The following is a 22883-nucleotide window of genomic DNA, read 5'->3' as shown; positions in this document are numbered from 1 at the left end:
AAAGACGCGAGATTGACCTGTCGACAAAACAATCGGTCCTCCCTCGTCATCGTTCTGTTCCCTCGACTCTTCTTTTTTCCTTTTCCTCTTCCCTTTGCTTTTCTTTCTTTAGGGCAAACTCTTCTTCCCCCTTCTTCTTATAACATTGTTGCACTGATAGCCGACGCGAGAGCGAGGATTGGAAAGGAGAAGAGATGTTGGCTGACCGAGCTCCACTTTATTCACTTAAAGTGGACTCTGTCTTTGAAAGTAAATAGAACCGAATAAGTGTTTTAACGTCGATGGATTGACAAAAGAACTCTAGTGTTGCAATTTCATTTTCTTGCCGCGAGGAGACTAGTTAATAAAAGTAATCGAGGCAATGGTTAACTATAGTTTCAAATTGATTTCGACATCCGGGAAATTGCATTTCAGTAAAAAAAACAGTAAAATCCTTTCAAAACTCCTATAAACGTGAAAGAAAATCAAAAGCATAGTCAATTCTTATTGAAATCTCGCCGCCTTTAATTGAATTTCATTTCCGCAACTAAAAAAATTACCAACTTCCACTTCATCTCAGTTAAGGCTAATAACAATTATTTTCGATATAATAGCCTCAATAATTACATATAATAAAAGCAATTAATGTTGGAAAGTAACGAATGTTGTAGTGGAAGGGAAAGAGAGTGAAAAAAGGAGAGGGGCAATGGGGCGTACTTACAATCAGCCTTGGCAGCTCGCAGAGTGGCACAGCAGCAGGTGTCCTGCACGAATATCGACTGTTTTTTTATATATACATCTGCGCAGCCATTAACGAGGGATTAGTCATTGCCGATCGTCGATCAAGCGCTCGGTACACCAAGACATACAATGCTACCTTGATGGATCTACCTTCCTCTCGCGCTTTGTGCTGATCGCCGCGATTAATGAAAATGACAAGCGGATGTTATGTCATTTTTTTTTCACGCGAATAGCAATACAAGGGAACCTTATTAAATGTTTAATATTTTTAAATATTACGAATAATTATTCGGAGGTTTCAAAGTTCAAACAACAAAAAGTCGCAACTCCGTTACGAGTCAAAATTTCCGAATTTAAAGTTTCATCAGTCGGCAAAGCAAAGAGCTTTTTCAAAAGACTGCCTGTGTGCACAATACATGTAAGAAATACCAACACAGAAGTGTATCAATAAAGGGAAAGAACAAAAAAAGGGAGAAAGGTCGAAAAAGGAAAATCGGCAGGCCACAGACGTAAGCCCTCGCGCAGACTTTTGAGTGAAAAGAGTCGAAAGGGAAGCAGTAGCAGCAGAAGCAGCCCAGCAGCGATAGAGATATATAGAGAACAAGAAAGGGGTGGTAAGGGGGGAGGGGGTACAACACACGAGAAAGAGAGAGAGAGAAGCGTCGCCGGCGGGAGGGGGGAGGGGGCAGCAGCCGAGACGATAGAAGGAGAGTGAGTCGAGGCGGCGGCAGCCGCGGTGTAGGAAAAGACAGCAAGGGGAGAAAAGATATAGGCGGCAAGGGCAGTATAGCGAAGTTGGCGGGGGAGTAGTAGCTGCGTCGGTCGGGGCGGCGGCGTGTCGTCGTCCGAATAACGGCCGAGCGGCGGCGGCGGCGGCGGCGGCGGCGGCGGCGGTGGCGGGTGGCATCGACCGATCTCGCTGCTACTACTCGCTTCTGGGTGCGTCAACTTGTTTCTCTCTCGCTCTCCGGTGAATATTGAGTTCAATTTGCCCCCTCCCCCCTCCCCCGCCCCGCGGCCGCTGTGCCGCGAGGAAAGCTTCCCTAATGCGATTGTCCTTAGCTTTTGTCCCCTGCGGATCGCGAGCGAGCGCAACGCTTTGCATACGTACCTTCGCGAGGCACTTAAAAGCGACGATAGACCGGCAGCAGCTCTCCCCTCCCTCGCGCTCTCTGCCTTTAATTTCTACCAGATAAGGGGATCACAGCACGCTACACCTGCATTGCGCTTTTGAATATTATGCCCAGCGACGACTCCGAGAGGCAGACTCGAGCAATCGGCCAGATTATTCTTAAAATACGACAGACGCTCTATATATTCTCTCTTACGCCTTTTGCTTTTATCGCTCCTACGCTTCTGCTTGTTTAATTTGCAACGATTTCCTGCAACTTATCTATTTCTCCGCTGGGAACTATGCGTGCAGCTCGCTTTCCAGCGACTCTGCGAGTATTCGCGAAACGTACTTACTTCGGGAACTGTTACATGACGACTCTTCGCTTCAGCTGTTTTTATATTTTACTGTCTGATTCAAAGACGTTTATCCGCTTGACTTTTAGATTGTCGGTAGAGCATCGGTTGTCACCTTGCGTACGTAAGCACTTAGCTTTTTTCCGATATGCTTTCTTATAACACCAAAAATACTTTAATGATTCTCAATTACGAATAACATTTATAACATACTGTGAAAGAGTTCACTTATTAAAACGGATTTAATATCCAACAGGATTTGGGCGCAAATTGTTCTCACTGTGAGCATTTTTATAGCACTATTTATGTTCTAGACAGTCGTAGTTCTATTTTGTGCATGAATAGTCGACTCAAACACAAACTAGCACAAGTAATCTCAACTATAAAATAAAAGTATGATGATAATATAGTCAAGCCAACTGCTTATGTAAAAATTACAATTTCAACTAAAATTAATCCTTTTTCGAACATCTGAACCTCAGACTAAATTAAAAAGTACTTTGAACATTATTGAATGTGTTTATTATATGAACGAACTAAAATAACAATTCTAGGAAACACAAAAACGGTATTATCAACACGCCCCAGATAATTCATTAGAGCAAAGTTGTAAAGTACGCGTACGCTGGCGACAGCTTTTTTCATCGAGAGTGTTATGATTCACGCACTAGTACAAAGAGCTCGTTGCGCGCGCGCGAGAGAGAGAGAAGAGTAGCTGCGGTGCGCGTTAATAAAGCTGCCGAAAATATTACAATGGCGTCCTCTTACGCAAATTCCAATCTGGCGCGCGTTTTTAATGTAAAACACAGGTGCGTCATTAGTAAGTATCGGTCGTATACAAGTGGACTTTATGGCTTCCGTGTCTTCTTCGTCTTCGCGGCACGTCCTGCCGATTAATTATTTATTCTCGCGTGGGTCTCTGGCGTATTTTTTCTCTCGAAGGGGCGGAGAGAAATGGAAATACAGGGCCCGCGTGTCGGTGCGCGTGAGCGCTGTGCGCCGCCGTATAGCTGCAACGGCTCTAATTGAATTCGCGTGTTCGGGATTCGTCGATGCCGCCTTATCTCCCGTCGACAAATTTATTTTTACGCATTCGCGGCAAATGCGAGCGAGCGACAGTTTTGTTCGCAATTAGCTGCCCACGCTAATGCGCAAGTGTGTGCGTGCTCGATTGGATTTATTTCCAACTCGACGCTCTGCTTGCAGCGGCTGCCGCTTCTGCTGCTGCTTCTGCTGCTGCTGCTGCTGCTGCTGCTGCTGCTGCTGCTGCTGCTGCTGCTGACGACGACGATCTTCTTTCCCTCTTTTTTTTTTCTTTTTTATTTGTCGGCTCTCTTCACTGCGCTCGCGCGAGAGATGGTATTTCACACGACGCTGATAGCAGAAAGCCGCTCGAGTTCGTTGTGCGCTCACGTGATTTCGAGGCACTTTTTTTATTGTTCTACCCACGTGCAGTTATAATAATAATGCTCGAGCAATTATTTTTAATTTATTGATGGTTAATTGACGTTCGAATGTGCTCCAAGTTGGAAGGAAACGTTCTTGCGAATCGACCGTCTTGAGAATGAAATCTTTGTGATTGATCGCTCGCGACGATTCGATTTTAAAAAATTTGCAGTTGTTTCGATCATCAAAATAATCCTTGTTATCAAAAATATTCTAGGCATTGCAAATGGAAAATTTTGAAGATGAAGACGACACGCACTTCTGCAACAAGTGTCACTCGACAATCAACGGTCTCGACAACTACGTGCGTCACCGGCAATCGGTCTGCCGCACTTCCGTCAACGTTAACTGTCCCTCTTCGACATCAGGCGCCATCTGTTATCCTGAAATTCTCAATGCGGATGCTTTCTTCAGTTCACTCGAGCTACAGAGCAGCGCAAAGCAATCCCGTCCACGTCGGCCGACTGATCATACTCAACTACGCCGATCCGGTAGGAATTTGCGTAAGAATCGACAACGCAAAGAAAAATCTCTGGATTACAAAGATGAGTCCAAAGAAAAATTGCCAAATCTTCTACCTGTCGTCGCTGACTTTGACGATCTGGGACTACCTTCCCTTGGATTTCCCGAAATTGTTGCTTCTACGAGCTCGACAAGTAAGTCAAGCGCGTCGAAGAAAAAGTCTGCATCAGGGGCAAAAGCAAAGCACGAGCAGCTTGAATCTAAACGTCAGCACGATGATCATCGAGAGCAGTCTGATTGGATGGATGACACCATGCTCACAGGCCTTGAAGAGAACAAGGAAGATATGCAAACGCATCTGGGCAGATATGTAGATTACGATTATCAATTTGATGTCGACAGCATGGATCCCGATGTCGGCGAGTCCGATTCTTACACCGATTCAGACTATCAGGACAATCAATTTCCTCCGAGAAGTCACACCGGTGGAAAGTGGAAACCCGGCGGTACAGCACACGAAGAGATGCAGACCCAGGACGACGACTATGAGGAAATCGAACAGCACCACGAGCATCCACCGCCGACTTACACCGGTGGCAAGTGGAAACCAGATGCCGCCGAGAGTATCTCTCAGGTAAGGGAGTTGATCGGCAAAAAAATGCAGAGCAAACGGATGACCAATGGTCATGAATGCAGCAACAGAAGAGCGAAGTATACGAAAGCAAAGAGAGCGCTACGACGAGCCAACATCAGCAGCAGCAGCAGCAGCAGCAGCAGCAGCCACCACCGGGTCACATGCGCGGCAAATGGGTTCCGGGGGCACAGGCCGATATCGCCACGGGATATTGGTGCAGTCCCTGCGGTCGAAGGCTTGCCTCGCGGCTGGTTTACGAGCGGCACCTGCTCTCCGATCTGCACGCGCGAAGGAGCATCCAGGAAATCGACGGCGCTGCCCTGCAAATGCCTCTGCTGGCTACTGCTAACGCTCTCGCCACCGGCGCTGCGTCTGCTCCGTTACTCCGTGACGCCAATCGTAGTCGACGACAAAAGGCTCTCGCCTTGGTGAGCCATTTTTCTTATCCACCTATTATTTACCATTGCGATTCGATTTTACTGTAAAAATACGAATTTTTCGGTGAAACTTTATGCGCTTGCTTTTTCTTTGAAAGCCGACCAAGCAAACGAGCCTAATAATTGTCTGAAGCCTCGGATATTTTCAAAAAGCAATACTTACATTCTCTTCGGGAAACATAATAGTTTCTGAAAAAGCATACGCAACAATTTTATTGACAGAAAAATCACAGTGAATTGGGAAAACCGCAGTCATCGTCGCCAAGCCGCGAACAGCAGCAGCAGCAGCGCAGAGCAGCCAAGGACAAGAAGCAGCCGCAGCGTCAACGCCAGAAAGAAGTGTTGTCGTGCGAGATGTGTCGAGCGCGAGTACGACGTGGTCAAATGGGCAAGCACCTACTGTCGCATTATCATTGCCGGGTGTCAGGTGTGCGCCCGACGTCGCCGCGGGCGCAACGTTTTCTCCTCGAGAACATGGCCAACGTCGTGCGCCAGTGCCCCTTTCAATGTGCCTCCTGTCGATTCTACTGCAACACCGAGGATACCTTTCTTCGGCATTGGCGATCCGATGCCCACAGGGATACTGTTTCCGTGGTATGTATGGCTACACCTTACTTATGCATACGATCAGCTGTGGCATTTATTATTTATGCTAGCGCGCTAAGCCAACATTCTTTACGGTTGTTCTCTCTCTCTCTCTCTCTCTCTCTCTCTCTCTCTCTCTCTCTCTCTCTCTCTCTCTCTCTCTCTATCTTTAGCCTTGTCAGTTTTACCATTGACCCTACGTATGCGCGTACGCGTGTGCATTTGGATACCAAGTGCACGCAAAACTTGTTCCTATATGGCTTCAGCTATCAGTTAACCAGAATATTTTCGATAACAGCATTTATGTTAATAAGAGTGCAAATGTATTTTATTTCATACGAGGCAAATGTTAGCAACGAAGTAGGTCTATTATTGCAATCGACAAATCGCACGAAACAATGTTTAGTAGGGAATTTCAGCATTATTTTTATCGCGGACCAACACATATTCTCGGACGTAACGCGATGACTCCAGCTAGGCAATTTTTTGATTATCAAAAGCTCATACACGTTACTTATACATTCAACAGATAGAGGGAATCTTCGTGTGCGCCTTGTGCAACTTTTGGTGCGATGATAATGAGAGCGTGGAGGCGCATATAATGAAACAAGGCCATCAAGATGTTGTTTCCATGATAAATGGCTCGGTACCGATAGTCATTCGTCGCCAGCGAATACTCTCGTGTTCAACCTGTTGCCGCCGCTTCAGGTATACGTATATTGCTTTTCATCCAACTCTCTCCCTCACTTCTCTTTGTCTTTACCTTTCGTGTTTATTCTTTGCTGCATAAATACTTTCAAAATATACCATTTGTTTAAAAATTTAGGTACAACGTTCAACTACGTTATCACGCCAAAGAAAGTGGTCATGAGATCAGCTACTCGGCCTCGGACGAGTATCAGAATCGACTGTACTGTAACTTATGCGGTCAACTCTCGCGTTCGCTAATCGCCCTACAACGCCATCAACTCACCTATCACAAGGATAAAAACCAACGACAAGTGGCAACGGAATTACAAAACTCAAAGACAGCAGCCCCGTACTTCTGCTCGTTCTGCTCGTTAACGTTCAAGACAGCCCGCGAAGCTGTAGTACATCGTCGGACTCTCGGTCACAAAGAGACGCTTAAGCGTAAAAAATCTAGCGAAGAGTCGATTGCCAGAATCTGCCCTCATTGCGAGGAAGAACTATCTAACCTTTCTGAGTACAGACTTCACTTGTTAGAAAAACATCCCACATCGTGTCACAGGTTGGTATCCTCCTTCTATTTATATGCAGTCAGCTAACTAAAACTTTTACCCGACGTTTTCGTTCGAAAAGATGTCCAAGATGCGGCAAACTGTTTGCGTTGTCGCAAGACGTAACCAGGCATACGCGCGACAACCTGTGTGACGGTAGCGACGACGATACCGGCCTGAAACAATGGAAGTGCGGTGAGTGCCCGTTCGCCAGCGAGTATCAAGCGGAATACTTGTTCCACAAGATTCTTCACCGTGGACCCGTGCGCAAACGACAACGCGGAGACGACAATGACAACGGCGACGACAACGAGGCGCCAAAGTATACGTGCACCATATGCAGCAAAACCTTTGCCAAGACGGTACTTAGGGATCACCTCAGGAAACATACGGGCGAGAAACCATTCCCTTGTGACAGCTGCAATGCTATGTTTATGAGAAGGTCAGCTGTCAAAGCTCATCGGAGACGATGCGAGGCTAAAAAAACAACGAAGGACGAGAAACCAAGAGAAAGGAAGTATGCGTGCAACGAGTGCGGCGATGCATTTCATACCAAGTAAGCGTTATTTTTTATGCTATTTTTCTTATCGAATAAAAAAAAAATATGCAGTTAAGAAATCCTATCATTGATACAGTTTGTCCGACTATAACTATACCTGTTACTGCTTATTTTGCCGTGAAAAAAAATTAAATAAACCATTCTATCGAGAACGAGCTTTTCGGGGGAAAAAGAGAGAGTAGGAGAGGGGGAGAGAGAGAGACAATAAACGTCGAGCGAACCACGAACTGGCCGTAGTAAAAGTGTCTTCAGTGCATAACTATAAAATGAAGCTCCCGCATCCTCTTGTGAGAACGAATGCAGATAGAACATTTCTGTTTTTTTTGTTTTTTTTTGAAACTCGCTTCGGCGGGTGTGAGAAGAAGTTACACTTTAATAGGAAGACACCGAAGAAACTTACTGAAGTAGAATTTAGCGGACACGAGGAGGCGATGCTGTTTAATTTTCGAGGCAAATTGGCAAGTTATGCGTGGAACTTTAGTATTTACATAAATGAAACAGTTTATGAAAGTTTGTTTCGAGGTTGCTGCATGCGAATTTTCCCTTTTTTTCACCAACCAAGTATTTGTATTTATTTTGACTTGGCTAGCGGGGCCGTTATTTTAATGGAACGCTCTGGATAAAGAATTAACTTCGCATTTTTTGTCAATTGAATTTTGATTTTTTAAATCCAGCAGCGCATACGTTTAATTAAAAAAAAAAAAGCTGTATTTCGTGGAGAGAAAGGAAAACATCAACGCGATACGCTGGAATTTGACGCGCCTGTACGAGTTGACTTGACTCATATATAAAATTTAATGTAGCATGAATTAACACATCCGAAAAATCATCAGACTCGTAAGTAATCTCCAGCGATCAGAGTTTCAGCAAGCAACAAAAAGCACGAATGAACGCGAGCAAGAGAGAAGAATAGGAAGGAAGGAGAACGGAAGGAGCTTTCGTCGCGGGTTGTCCATGCATATAACATAGAAGGTGGTCGTTGGAAAAGGAGCGGGTGTATTAACATCTCATAACAGCTCCGGTCATTCCGACATTTAACGGCTGTAGCCTCCCTTTTAATACCACTGAGCGTTATGTATACATCTGTGTGCGTGTGCGCGCGTGTGTGTGTGTGTGTGAGTGTAAGAGCGAATGCGCACGTGCGACGACGACGACGACGACGACGGCAACATCCGGCGTAAACGGCTGCATACATGTATGCAACGTCATTGTTTCTAGCCGCGCTCGCGCGTCCGTTTCTTTGTATTCTTTGGGCGAGAAACTAGAATAAATCCTACTACTTGGCATTTCAAAGCTTTTTTTTCTTTATTCTACAGTCGTGATATTTTTTTTGCTTCTCTTAAGAAAATTAACTCGCTTGCCAAGTAAGTAATCTTATCCCGCAATCGTACTGCCAAGGTTACTCGATTGCCCGTCGTAAAATTCGATGCTAGTGTGGGACGGAGATATCAATCGAATAGAAAGCTGTTTATTTTAGGCTCTTTTTTGCTATGACAGGGGTGACAGAATAAAGACATTCAATGCCGATAGGTTACTTAGAAGAGCATTCCAAACGTTTATATCCAGATGTACTTTGGATATTTGATTATCAAACTCGAAGCACGCAAATTGAAAGGTTCACCTGTATTTCGATTATCGTCAGCGTTATTATTAATCGCATTAAAAGAGCCTACCTCGTATGCATACGAATTAAGATTTTTTTTTTCAACAATGTTTAATACATTGATCCTGGAGCAAAAGCAAAGCCGTACCACAAGGCCGAGGTAAAGAAATTGAATAAAAATATGACATAAAGAGTAGCTTAAGGCAACAGCTGGCGCCAGAGGGCACAACCTTAAAAAAAGGATTCACGAAAGCGCGTAAATTTTCGATCCAACGTGGGATCATCTCGTACGCAAACAATCGCCATTAATCGTAAAAACGTAATAGCAAAATGGTTCCACAGAGTACCCGCTCGTGGCTAATCAATTAGCAAAAAGAACAGGCGAGAAAGAGAAAAAGCTTTGGCTGGGTCGCGGCGCACACACGCGGAAGGAAAAGAAGGAGGGAAGGTAATTACGCGAGCGAGAGTTGGGCAGCTCCCGCGCACAACGATTTCCGAGAATCAGCGGAGTGCCCCCCCCCCCCCCCCCAGCTATACTCTCCTTTCTTCCAGCAGAAGCAACAGCAGCGGGCGATGTATGCGCATATTCAAGATAGTATGTTACATACGCGGCTACTGACCACTCCGCCCTTCTTTATCTCTCCCCTTTCCTGCTTTATCTTTATTTTTAGTCGAGTTGCTGCCGTGTCCTCTCTCTCTCTCTCTCTCTCTCTCTCTCTCTCTCTCGGCTATACGGAGAGTATTTACATATATGGACCGCGAGAGAAGGAGAGAACGCTATGCGGCGACGACGACGATGCACCACCACCAACAGCACTGTTGCTGTTGCTCCTATCTTTTATCTCTCGCGAAAAGAGATGAGTGTGCGTGTGCTCTCGCGTAATGGCGAGCGTCCGCCTTTCCTTACGACCTAGACGCGACGGCGGTTTGCAGAGACGTTTTGTCTGTACAAAAATTGACCTTTAGCTTTGCTTTTAGCAGCGCCTAAAAGAACATTTATTTTACGTTGATTTCATCATTACGCTTGCTAGTTGCTCTAATTGACAACTTTATTTATGATGGCGCTTCAACGGCAACGCTGTTTTCGTTATGAAATTTCAATTGCTTTCCATACAGAAATTGGTATATTTTCGATACTAGAGTGCGAGAAAGTTATTTGAGCCTCGTGTGAATGTTTGCGCCCGAGCAAAGCAAGGGTGAAGAGGGGTGAAATCAACTTCTCGCACATGTATTATTGTTCGATACACGTCCATAGGAAGAGATTTTAAGCACGCTCGATTTCTCGAGCGTGCGTACAGTCGAATCCCCGCCCATCGATATATTTATTTTGTTATTTATTATTTGAATACAAATCCAAAATAAGTCACGCAATATATTTCTAACAATAATTATAAGTAACATGTTAATACGTTGAGATTTCATCGGAATGATGCACAAATTGTAATACAGGATATTACTGTTTTCAGAATCTCAAAATTATCATAATTTATTTCGATGATTTTGTCGAAATATTTTCAGTAAATATTTCATATAGACGGTTAAATATTACGGTTTCGAGCAACGAATGGTAAAAAATTTTACAATTTTTTTCGTTCTCAAAGATATATCATACCTTCTATTGTGATACCTATACATACAATGTTCACTAATCTAATTCAAAATTTTTATATATATTAATGATTCAAACTAACTTAGGCAACTCCAAAAGCGGCATCGCTATGATCAATAAATTAGTTGTCTTGGCCAAAATATGTTGAACAAATGTATTGAAGTAGCAGAGAAGAATAAAACATAACAACATAACATCATTGTTTTATTCAAACTTATAAGGATTTGAAAGAAAAAACGGAGATTACGTATTTTTAAAAATGATTTCGAATTGTCATTGTAATTGCCATAACACAAACAAGAGGAATCACAACCACAAAACAAACTGAATACATCTTTTCAAGGATATATGTAAATCTGCAAAAATATGTTCAATTTATCTGAATAAAATTTGATCGATTATTCAAATGAATATAGATTAACAAGATTAAAATAATATATGAACCTCAGAATTCTTGGATTCAATTTATTGCTTTCGATTACTTGATAGTATACAACGTCTCTTGCTCCGGAGAACGATTTAACAGTAAGCAGTCGATTCATAAAGTTATATTATTAAATTCTTTAATTAAATTGAAATTTCTTATTATAGCAGGGTAAAATTATACTTAAGAATTGAATATAGTTCTAAATAATGCCCAACTTCTATAGAAAACATCGTGCCGATAGGTCTAAGAATAGCAATAGCAGTTGTTACCATTAAAACATCCTAAATATAAAATATTACGTAATATTTATCGTTATTCTAAAAAAAATTCTACATGCAGTATTTGTATGTAGGAAATTGGCTTCTACGGTGGGTTTATCTTGTTTAATATTCTTGGTATTGAAGGCAAAAATATAAAGCTAACGTAAATTGCAAAGGCAAAACCATGTAATATTAATAAAAATATGTTCAAAGATAATTATTTTATGAAAATCACAAAACATTGTATTATAAAAATTCGTTACTCATGAATCTAACTGTAATCAGTCGAACTCTTTCGGCATATTTAATGAGATTTTGTTTTCTTCGTAGTCTACGTTTGAAGGCCAATTATTGATCAGATTAGAATATAACATTCTTATCTGAGAAGAAAATTGAGATTTTTTAGTTACAAATAATAAATTATACTTATATGATACACTCGGAACACAATCGAAGAACTGTAGAGTAGTTTTAGCTTAGAAATTTCTCAATATTCACCATATTGATCAAAGCTTTTCAATTTAAAAATTAAATATTTAGTTAGTACAAAAAAATACAAATCTATACTAACTCAGTGTAAGCTATAAATATAAATTAAATTCAATAACGCTTCATGAAAAATCATAGCGTTTATATTATAAACATTTAAATTTCTTAGGAAAAAAATATTACTTCAAATAAGTTATATATTTTCTTTTCTACAACTTTTTATTTAGTTGGAGCAATTTTTTACATTTTTTTATGCAAAGTCAATGACATTTCACGCCGTACATTATGTACATCACAAAATTTCATTTTTTTTTCATAAATAACAAATTGCACTAATCATAATATTCATAAGTGAAATTCCAAGACTTGTACTCTTAAATAATTTACCAAAAAAGTGTAGTAATTTATTTTGATATTGATTAGTTGTTAGAAAAGTTTCTATACTTGATTACTTCAACACTGACTCAAACACAAAAGAAAACTCGTACTCGCCTGCTCGTCTGGGTTTATACTGTCGTCAACAATATAAGAAAGTGCATAAAATTATGACAGGGTAAAAATTAAATAATACAATACTTGTTGTTAATATTTAACGAGATGTCTCGCACATCAATGCAAAAGCTCCGGTATATCTCTTTTTCTAGATTTTTCCACGTATATTTCAATTTCCCTTGCTAAATCAATATCATCCATTAAAACAATCGCATTATAAGTTATGAAATAGTTCTATATGAATTATTGTTTTTATAAACTCATCATTTTTATGGAAAAATGCCTGCTTGTCTAATTGAAACTGTGAAATTTTCGTTTACGTTTCCATTTATTGCTCACGAAAATATGGGCATAACCCATTGTTTATATTTCTATAAATTGGATTTGTGTGAGCAGCAGTAAAACTATGCTGAGATTCATTTTTATATAGTGAATGGCGAAATCTAATTTAGTTACGTTGAATTGTATTGACAGTATTTCCGACTGCAGGCGATAGGTTTATTGAAACAAAAAGATCACTGTTGCATATATGCAATTAATTAAAGTGTATTCCGATATTATAGAAGCGAGATATAAATTAATCATGAGTTTGTCTATAATCTACATTAATAAATTATGTTATCCATATGTTAAAAAACTATAAAATACTATATGATAAATATTTGATGAAAAAAATTATTAAAACGATTTTAATTTGAGATCAACTAACAAAAATAGTACTATTACATTAAAAGCTTACCTGCATCTAACGGTCAATAACAATTGTGCATTTTAAGCAAAGATTGAATTTAAGTTTTTCCTTCTATACATAGAAATTAATGGGCACATGAGATAAATTTTGTCGCATGATTCTTTGAGAATGTCATCTTTCAAGCTTTTTGATTTTCAAGTGTTTATGGCATCACTCACCGGTTGTATAGTTCATTAAAAAAAAATTATATACGTCCCTCGGCCATTCCAAGTAAAGACAACGTGTAACGCTCCAGCAGCTAAATATGCTGCTGGCAAAAGATAAACGTTCATTATGCTGCGCGAGCGAAATTGGAAAGCATAAAAAGCTGCTTGACAAAAAGGAAAAAAACGCAAAAGTCACACCCTCGCCTTAAAAGCGCTCGTCTCTCTCCGTGCAGCTTTGCGCAAAATTGCTGGCTCGCGCGGCACGCGGCGACAGTTTAGCGGTTCGCTCGCGCGCGCAAGCGAATCTGGGTAGAGAGGGGGGGAGAAGGAGAGGAATTGTCGCGTGAAATATTGCCATTCATAAAATAAAACGCAGGCCTGTGGTCGAGAACCTTCTCTCTCTTTCTCCTTCTTTTGCGTTATCGTATTTTTGCACTTTCACCCTTTTTCGCTCTTTGACCCTTCTGCTTCTCTTTGACTTTTGTGCCTTTCGTTGACGTTTCTCTGCTATTATTTTTTTTTTTTTATTTTTATTGACAAACATTGTATTTGCATAAAGCGAAAATTTATACTTTTCATCTGAAAACGCGAAAACGCACTTACAACCGATCTATATTTAATAAAAGAAATGAGAACTCAAAAGTTTAGAAATCCAAAATGCATAATTTATTTTTGCATTTGGTTCGTATAAGCGCTAAAAATTGAAAGAGAAGAATTGAACAACGCCTTACATTTAATCGGACATTTATAAAACAGTGCGTGAAACATGACGTTGAAAAGTATCAGACTCCAGCAGCCGCAGCGTTCCTCTGAAACATCGCCAAACCGCAGTCCGCTCCGAGCCACCGCCGCGTCCGAAAATGTATACACGCAGACACACGGCGGTACCCGCGACTTTTAGCATATATACTTTCCACGGTAATGCCCATGGCTGTTTCTCTCTTTTAACGGTGGGAGGCTGCAGGTGTTTGCTGTATCTTTTTTCTCTAACGTTAGTTAACAAGCGTTGATAGGATTTTACATAGTTGTCCTCAATGTCCGCTAATGCTTCGCGCTCTCTCCCTTTTATCTTTCTCTTTTTAGCTTCTTTTCTCGTGATCCTGTAATGCAGTATCCTTTTATTAAAATTCAGCGACGTTAGTCGTTGCTTTCTGCTCCGAATTGGCTAAATCGTTGAAATTAATTCGTTACAAAAGCTTTTATCAAGTACAATCATCCATAAACATCCCAAAAAGAAGAAAGTTGAAACAATGGCCAAATTAAAGCAAAGGAAGAAAAGGGAACGTGCAAATCCTTTTTGCAGCTCGAGAAAAGTCATTATCACGTCCCTCGCGCTGGGAGAGAAGCCGAGCAACCAGTAGCTCACAACGATATCAAAGCCAAGAATCTCGCACGCCTCTTTTTTCGCCTACAGCAGCATCCTCCCACCTTAATTCCCATGGCGCGCTAGCAGGCGGATGAACGACAACGTGCGCCGCCGCCAACGTCTCCGTTTTCCGCGCAGAGAGACAAAATTAGCGAGCGACATGTTTATTGTAAATGAATCCCGCGCGCGAAAAGCCAGAGAAAGGGGGGAAGGCGAGAGAGAGAGAGAGAGAGAGAGAAAGAGAGATGGAAAAGGGTCTCGGTACGCGAGCGAGAGTACCTATGGACTTGAAGGAGGGATTAAACGAAGCACTGAGAATTAACGATATTTTCCGAGGGAAATTGAGATAGACAGAATTATGCGCCTAGGCTGCTGCTACGGGAAAAGCGGCGCAAAGTTATTGTCACGGTCGTAGCTGCTTCTGCCACTAGTACCTTGGCTTTTTGTTTAGAAACTCGATACGGCGCTGCGCGTTAGGTTTAATAGACTGGAATTTTCCTGGTTAGCGGTAAGTGGCACTTTTGGCAGCGACGAGTGACGAGTTCCTACATTTCCTTGACGACGCCACAGTCATAACTTACTTTACTGCTTGCTATCACCCACACAATTGAGGCAAGCTGCCCATCTTCGAGTCGCTTTGTCGGCTGTTAAAATCATTCGTTAACAATTGCAAGTTTCCAGAGCAGGCGATCAAACGACTAAACTCGAACGTAGCTATGAAAATAAGAGTCGCGAGGAACAATTGGCGAACCATTAAAAATGCCTCGCTCGTCCGTAAAGCCAAAGCGACTGCTTAAGCCGGGCAGAACGATCGAGCGACCAATATTGCGAAGCTCGCCGCAGCGAACGTGTGGGCGAGTTATGGTAGGCTCGCACGCCAGCAAATTTGGTCGCGCTTTTACGAGAGAACGGAGCGCGCGCCATAAGGAGCCGCGTTTGATTAGGGACCATTAATGCCAACTTATTCCGACGTTTAACGCCGGTCACGTGCGCCGCACGTTTCTCGCGATTAAACGGCCGAGCAGCAGCGAGCGACGGTAACATCGATTCATTTTCGTGCTCCGGGGGAATAATCAGAACTGACCGTCGTCTGTACTAGAACTGATCGTCTATTGCCTTTTATGCTTTCATTCTTCTATTGATCGTTCCGATTGAGTTATAAGTGCGCTCGAACAATTATTATTAGCAGTGTATTTCGTTTCATTCGATGTTTCATATCTTCTACGTTACCAAAAGTAGCTAAGTTTTAGGAGTACACGTTACGCATTACATTAAAAAAATTGAACATAATGCTTTCCTACATGCTTTTCGTATCATAATAGCCCACTAAATTTAACTTTGACTCTCGATAAGCCAAAGACTCTAGTAAGAAAAAGAATTTAGGGTGGGGGGTCGCCGCATGGGTTACCGCGTCTAAACGAACAATGACTTCATAAATTATAGGAAATAGTGCCTTCAATCACGATCATATCAACGGAAGAAAAAAGAATAATCAAAAAGAAGCCCGAGATACTATTTCATAAATATCCCCCGCGCGCGTGTAAGGCCTAAAACAAATAAGTCACGCGGGCTGTTCCCACGAAAAATCCTAATCTATCGATCGATCCTCTAACTCTTTTACCCCGATGTAAATGAAAGGACGAGAAAGAGAGAAAAAAGCAAGAGCTCACTTTATAATCAGAAAGAGAGAGAGAGAGAGAGAGAGAGAGAGAGAGAGAGAGAGAGAGAGAGAGAGCAAAAATAATGTGACACGAAGAAAATCGAAGCTCGCGATTAGAGGCGGAGAAGCGAGATCGAAGGTGCAGGTGGGATTGAGTTATGACAGCAGTTGCTCCGGGGGGCCGCCTATCTTCTCTTTCTCTCATGCGTGTCTCTCTCCTTTCTTGCTGCAGCCATGCATCACCTACGGCCAACCTCTTCTTCTTCTTCTCCGGTCCCGATATTCGGGCTCTGCCTACTTCGAACAGATAGCGCATTTTTTTTTCTCTTGAATCTCTCGTGGTCCCAGCCCCAATGCGCCTTAATGATAAGTTTCTTTCTGCACGGTATATTCTAGCTTGGCTTTGCGAAAAAAAAAAAAAAAAATTAGCCGTGATCTTTCACTGCCTATGGCGCTTGCGCTGCTAAATATCTCGATTGAAATCTCTTCTTCCTCTATTCGAATGCGCGCTTCTTGCGAAAAAGAACCTGCTTATCCAGCCTACCTGTAGATGTATCAACTTTCGCCAATGCCGATTGAAAATCTTCAGTGCAACGGGGCCAATTTTGTCGACGCGCTTGTCGTAAGCTTAAACGTGATTAACTGCCCGCACTTTGTCAGCTTGTTTTACTTGCAAGAAAACCTTGATATGTTTTCTTTAACATCGGTCAGGCAAATTAACTCGATAATAAACTTCTCCAAATGTCTCTTCGTAAATTGGCTTTCTTCAAAATTTGATGATCCCCGTACACTGTGCCGAACGTTTTCAATTCAGTTGAAAACGTTCCATTCCGCAAACGTTGACGTCAGTTGAAAACTTGCCATCCCGCAAACGTTGACGTCATGAGTAATTCTACTGCAAAAATCGAAATTCCCCGTCTTATTATCTTTAATGCTTTAAATAGCATTAGACAAAACGATGTATTGAACGCGCGAATATATATGCGAAAGCTGTTCTTCAATTCGATAGATATATATACATTAACAGCGACTATGAAACCACCGTTAAACACACAATTTATAATCAACGCGTCGATTATTAATCTCCGCTTCAGTTCATAATTCACCTCCCCTCGTCACTTTGTGTCCCACCTACTTTTCCGACTTTCTCACGCGACGATCGACGGCAAGTCTCTCTTTCTTCCTCTTTCACGCATACAAGTTGACGGAGCCTTCAGATTGCTGCATATCCTTCTTCTTTTCTCGCAGCCAATTAAAACAAATCATTTTAATGCGCGGAACCTTTTTAATTAATGCTCAATCTTCGTTCTTGCCGTTCCCTTTCCTCTTTCCACTTAATCGTCCTCCTTCGTCAAATGTTCTTTTGGGCCGACTTTTACTTTCGCAGATTTCTACGCTGACTAGTATTAATGCGCACGAGCGCCCTTGATGGTATGTATTGTAAATGTTCGTAAGATGGCGATCAAAAGGAAATAGGCGGATATAAATGTATGCTCGATTCGATTTCTGTGGCGCTGCCTGACACGGTTCAAATCAAATGAAAGTGCGTCGCCATAGATTTTCTCGATAAGTCATTTCTTTGGTTTTTCTTGACGCGTCATCTTGATCTTTCAACTCTCTCGCACGCCGTGGTTGAAGAAAATTCGACTTCACAAAAAAGGCTTACCGAATGTTCCAAAAAAAATCTTCCAGGACGACGAGTTTCAATTTCTCGCGTGTTTGAACGATATAAAAATAATCACATTGTCTTGTTTGCCATGCAAATTATTGACGGCGTGCGGGCACTTGCGAGAATATACGATTTCAAAGAAGCGATCGCCATGCAACGGCCTCACGAGCGTGATATCAAAGCGGCACGCATAAAGGCTGCACGTAATTGAAAAAAAAATACCGATCGATGATCAAAAGTCATAAGTCACTCAGGCTCAACGCAGAATGAGAAAGAAGCCGTCGGTTTTAAAAGACGAAAAGAAATAACGTTTCTGCACATACACAGACGCACGCGCACACGCGCACGTACACGCTCACACAAGCTCTGTTGCAGAAAAAATAAAACGAGAGGAGAGAAGCCGACGAAGCGCAAACAAGTCCGGCATTTCGAAAGCGACGCACTCGTTGATTATCATGCCAATACCCACACACACGCGCGCGCGCGAAGTTCCCCTCTCATTCCAGTCGAGAGGAAACGAGACGGATGGCCCATAGCGAGCGCATCGCGCGCTCACTCGCGTCACGGCTATACTTAGCTACTTGATTTTAATTACACGAATTGTCACTTAGATTTACGAGTTTTTTCCCGTTGATTAGGCTTCTCTCTCTCACTGCGCGCCCGAACGCCATCAAGATTTATATTTATTGACCTGCCGCTGCCGCCGCGGACCTCCGAAGTAGGGGATTTATACAACTTCCATGTATCTCCGTATATCTGTGCGAGTATCGTCGAAAACCATCCCGGAAAAAAGATTGAAGAGTATTCGGGTGAAAGAGTAAAACGTTTAATTTTGATAAATTATCGTGCCGATCTTGCCTCTCCTTGCCATCACCTGCCCTGACTGCCTTGATCGAATCGCCAAAGGTTTCCGAATGAGTAAGATGAGCTTTCCGCCAGCGTGACAACGAGTTGATCGGAGGAACGCGAGCTTTCGTGTTGATTTTTCGTTACGAGGAATTCTATAAGATTCTGCCGCGAGGGATCAAACTTAATGTAATCTGCGATATAAGGCGTTGGCAAGAGGCCAAGAAGAGAGAGAGAAAAGCAGCTTTGCGGCGTCAGCGTCAAAAATTGCGTGTAGTATAGGCCAACCTTGTACATGTACGTGTGCCTCTCCACCAACGAATTTCCTCACTCCTCCCCGTCTCGCTTGTCGGTACGTGACAAAACTTTGTCGGCCGAAAAGCGACTAGTCTACATTTTTATTTGGTCCACTACAGCACATACAGCCTTGGTCCTAATCTTTCTTGTCCCTTTTTGCCTTTACACCCCTGCCACGGCTTTCTATTACCTTCGTATGTTCTCGTCTCATGTTTATTGAGATTTCTACTCGTCTCTTATTGCTCATAACACTTCGTGTCCTATCGTTGCTACTGCCACTGTCCCTTCGCTCCAGTTAATGTAGCTTTCAATTTTCATTGTTCCCAGACGAATACATTATTCAGCTTTACTCGAAGGATTTCGCCTTTATTTTTTGCCAGCTACTAGACGCGTACTACGAACAATAATTTACAATAAACGATAATTTTCAATAACGCGTCTGTTCAAGGGTCCAAACAAAAAAAATCGGCCGAATGAATGGAGCTAATTAACAATCGCATGGCAGCCTCGCCCTAAATCATCGCGTTTAATTGGAAATCAAGCTACATCTCCATCCTGCCGAGCCATTACCAGTCGGTCGGCCATCGCGGCACATTCATCTCTTTCTCGGCGCGGACGAACGGAATAAAAAGAAAAAAAAAAGACTGCTACGCTATCTGTTGAACTCGTCTATTTTCACTCGCGTATATACAAAAACCGAGCTCGTGTGTTGTGAACGGCGCGCTTTGTTAATGGAGCCGCCATCGTGAACTGGTTCTTCATCCGTATAACGTATTGACGAATGTACATTTGGGAGGCTCGCTGTTCATTTCGCAGGTAGATCATCGTGATTGACGGTATCCGGTTTCGTCACGACATTCCGAAAGAGAGGCGTGTTTAGTGGTGGATGCTTTTTTCCCTTTTTTTTACGTTGCGGTGGCTGTAGTAGCTTGAGGATTCATTTTGGATGGTACGAGTGCGATGTATTTATGCGGGTGATACGGTTCGTTCGCTTTTTTCGCTTTTTTCGTATATGATTATGCGGTACCCTTTTTTCAGCGGGACGTTTCGCGGAGGTGAGTGAGTCGGCTTTACAAACGCTTTAGATTTAGGTCTTTTGATTATCGATTTCCTCGCTATTTTTCAAATATTCATATAGAGGTTTCTTCTCAACTTAGTGTCCAATTTTATTTATAATATAGGTGACTATAAATTATTAGAGTACGATTCGTAAAATGAAACTAATTTTAACTGCTATATCTGCTGTATAATGTCCGCTGATGAATGTGAAAAAATGCTCGGCGCCATTTTATGTTTGATTTCCATATATTATTTGTAAAACAATATTCTAACGATCGCCGCCTAATCAGGCGCGTAATACTGAAACTTCGGCTAACAATTGAGAAATATCCATGATTTCAATATTTCGAAATGTTAAAAAACATTTCAAAAAATCAAAGGCTCAACGGAGAGCAAATGAGCACGATCAGTCATCAACATCGCAGAATCTCACAGAAGCTGTAAGTTGTCTCGCATGCACGCACGCATCGGTAGCCGAGAGCAACTCTCGCGCAGATAAGTACACACAGCAGCAGCAGCAGCAACTGGAAGAGTAGTAGCACGCGCGTTCTCTCTCTCTCATTCTCTCTCTCACGTGATTTCTCATGCGAGGGCGGGCGTCTTTACAATGTAAAGTCGCGGCGTTACACTTGCGCGGCCAATTGCGTCCCTCGGCACAACCCAGATCTCTCTCTCTCTCTCTCTCTCTCTCCTTTCTCTCTATATACGCTTTTGCCCCTCTTTCGGTATATAGTATAGCTTCCGATCTGTGTGTTGTATGGAGCTTCAACAGTGGAATTTCTCGGTAGCGCGCTCGCTCGCGCCAAGCACAAGCAGCAGCTATCGAAGAAAAAAAAATCGGATGCCCTTTTGTTCGCGGCATTCTTCGCTCCACTATAAATCGTCCTTGCTGCTGCTGCTGCTGCTGCTGCTGCTGTTGCTGCTGCTAAAGAAGTAAGAAAAAAAATGATTTCGTGCACGTATGTGCCAGGCAGCAACCGGCCGATGCCTATACAGACTCGCACTCTCTGTGGTAGGGTTAAGGTAAACAGGTGGATTTCGATCGCGGTGCATTATTTTTATCAGCGATGCCTCGTTAATTGATGATGATTAATGGTAAAGGACGAGGCGACACTTTTTTCTTGATTTTTTAAATCATATATACGCATGAATCATGCCTCTATTTCTCATACACGAAAATTAGTAAACTAATGTACCCAAAGCGACGAGATTCGAACACGACAATTGAAATCAAAATGTTGCATCTTACTTTTCAGACACATTTTACGCCAGCACATGCTACGCCACTTCGGAAAGAAGTACAAATGCGGACTTCCTGGTTGCCCGACAATTCTTCGCACTGAGACGGAACTTAATACCCATCGTCAACTGGTTCACGAAACTTCCAGTTTCATCAGGAAGTTCCGGTGTAACGAGTGCCCGTATGCTGCGAAAACTAAAAACCAATTTGAAAGGTACAATTTTCAGTGATTTCTGTCTTTTACCTTTGCATTTGCCACGTAGACTACACTGGCAACATGTTCGAGTGCATTCATCTTTCAATAAACAAGGAAAAACTCGTGGTGAAGAATGAAGATTTTTTGCCCGCGGCCAAAATGAACGTTCTCCACGCACGCGCGTACACATATATATAGCTCAACAGTCCTCCATTAAAGCTTGACATTAAAAATCGCTGATTATACCACATTTTATGGTAAGAGCCATTCAGCGAGTCGTCGAGGGTGTAGGCAAAGCTTAAAAGTCAGGGTGTGGAAAATGGATAGCTTTGTTCAGTGCGCGCGAATTAGACGTGGCGGCGGCGCGGGGCAGAGAGGGAATTTGCCAAAAGCGCAGATATATTTCTCGTCTGGACTTTCGCCGTGGCAGTTCTTTGACCACAGTAAACTCAAGGGACGTTGCGTCCAATAAAAGCTCGCGAGCTTAAAAGTTATGTGTCCGAAGCCAGCCCCCCCCCCCCGCCGCTCTACGTTAATGCACGCACGTTTCGCTTTTTCTGGTCTCTTTTTCTATCCTACTTTCTGTCGGTTGCTTTCTCTCTCTCTCTCTCTCCGTGTTTTCCAATGAAATTTTTCTTAACTCTTTAGCCATATTATCTATTAAATTATTTACTTGGATTTTTTAATGGTCTTCTCAATTCTACCTGATTAAATTAAAACTAGCTGGATTACGTATGGTAAAATCATAGGAATTCAATAAAATGAATGAAAGTTATTTCACTACTTTTCTGCTACATGAATATCGCGTTCGATTAAATTTCAATCATACCATAATTTTCGAAAGCTTCTACAAGTACCTATTCAATAAATCATGTAGCCATCGAGTCATCAACTGCATTAAAGGCACTTACAATCCACAGTGCAAGAAAAAGATCCGTAATGATCATACTGATAGATAAGCGTCGCTTGAAACATTGTTGGTCGATAAAGAAAAGGAAAATAACTGGTGAATCGATGCCAAGTGAATCAGATTTGCGGCGGACAGCTTTAATTATGCATGAGGCGGGGATGTGCATATCGCCAGATAGAGAGAGAGAGAAAGAGAGTGAATAATTTTTAATCGTGCTTGTAACTCAGCGAGGCGTCAGGTGCCTACACCTGCGGCGGATACTCGTTATGGCTCATAAATTGATAGTTACATTTCTCATGTATGATAATTGTTGGC

General features: G+C 42.3%; 1 protein-coding gene across 2 annotated transcripts in view; it reads left to right on the top strand.

Annotated features, from left to right (window-relative positions):
- LOC131671914 (zinc finger protein 845-like) overlaps positions 1–22883 on the top strand; it is a 37624-nt gene that overhangs the window by 9234 nt on the left and 5507 nt on the right. Inside the window, exons 2-8 of one of the 2 annotated variants that reach the window (XM_058948714.1) lie at positions 3851–4729; positions 4792–5157; positions 5389–5760; positions 6281–6459; positions 6578–7000; positions 7072–7545; positions 21479–21676. In XM_058948714.1, coding sequence (XP_058804697.1) covers positions 3860–4729; positions 4792–5157; positions 5389–5760; positions 6281–6459; positions 6578–7000; positions 7072–7545; positions 21479–21676 — 2882 coding nt within the window. In that variant the 5' untranslated portion in view covers positions 3851–3859. Of the gene's footprint in view, positions 1–3850; positions 4738–4791; positions 5158–5388; positions 5761–6280; positions 6460–6577; positions 7001–7071; positions 7546–21478; positions 21677–22883 lie in introns of both variants that reach the window. The other variant, XM_058948715.1, reaches the window with a different exon arrangement.

This window comes from Phymastichus coffea, unplaced genomic scaffold (assembly GCF_024137745.1).
Source record: "Phymastichus coffea isolate CEN01 unplaced genomic scaffold, Cenicafe_Pcof_1.1 PCOF00138, whole genome shotgun sequence".
NCBI lineage: Eukaryota > Metazoa > Arthropoda > Insecta > Hymenoptera > Eulophidae > Phymastichus > Phymastichus coffea.
Note: the sequence above shows the minus strand (reverse complement) of the source record. Positions and strands in the feature narration are given on the sequence as shown.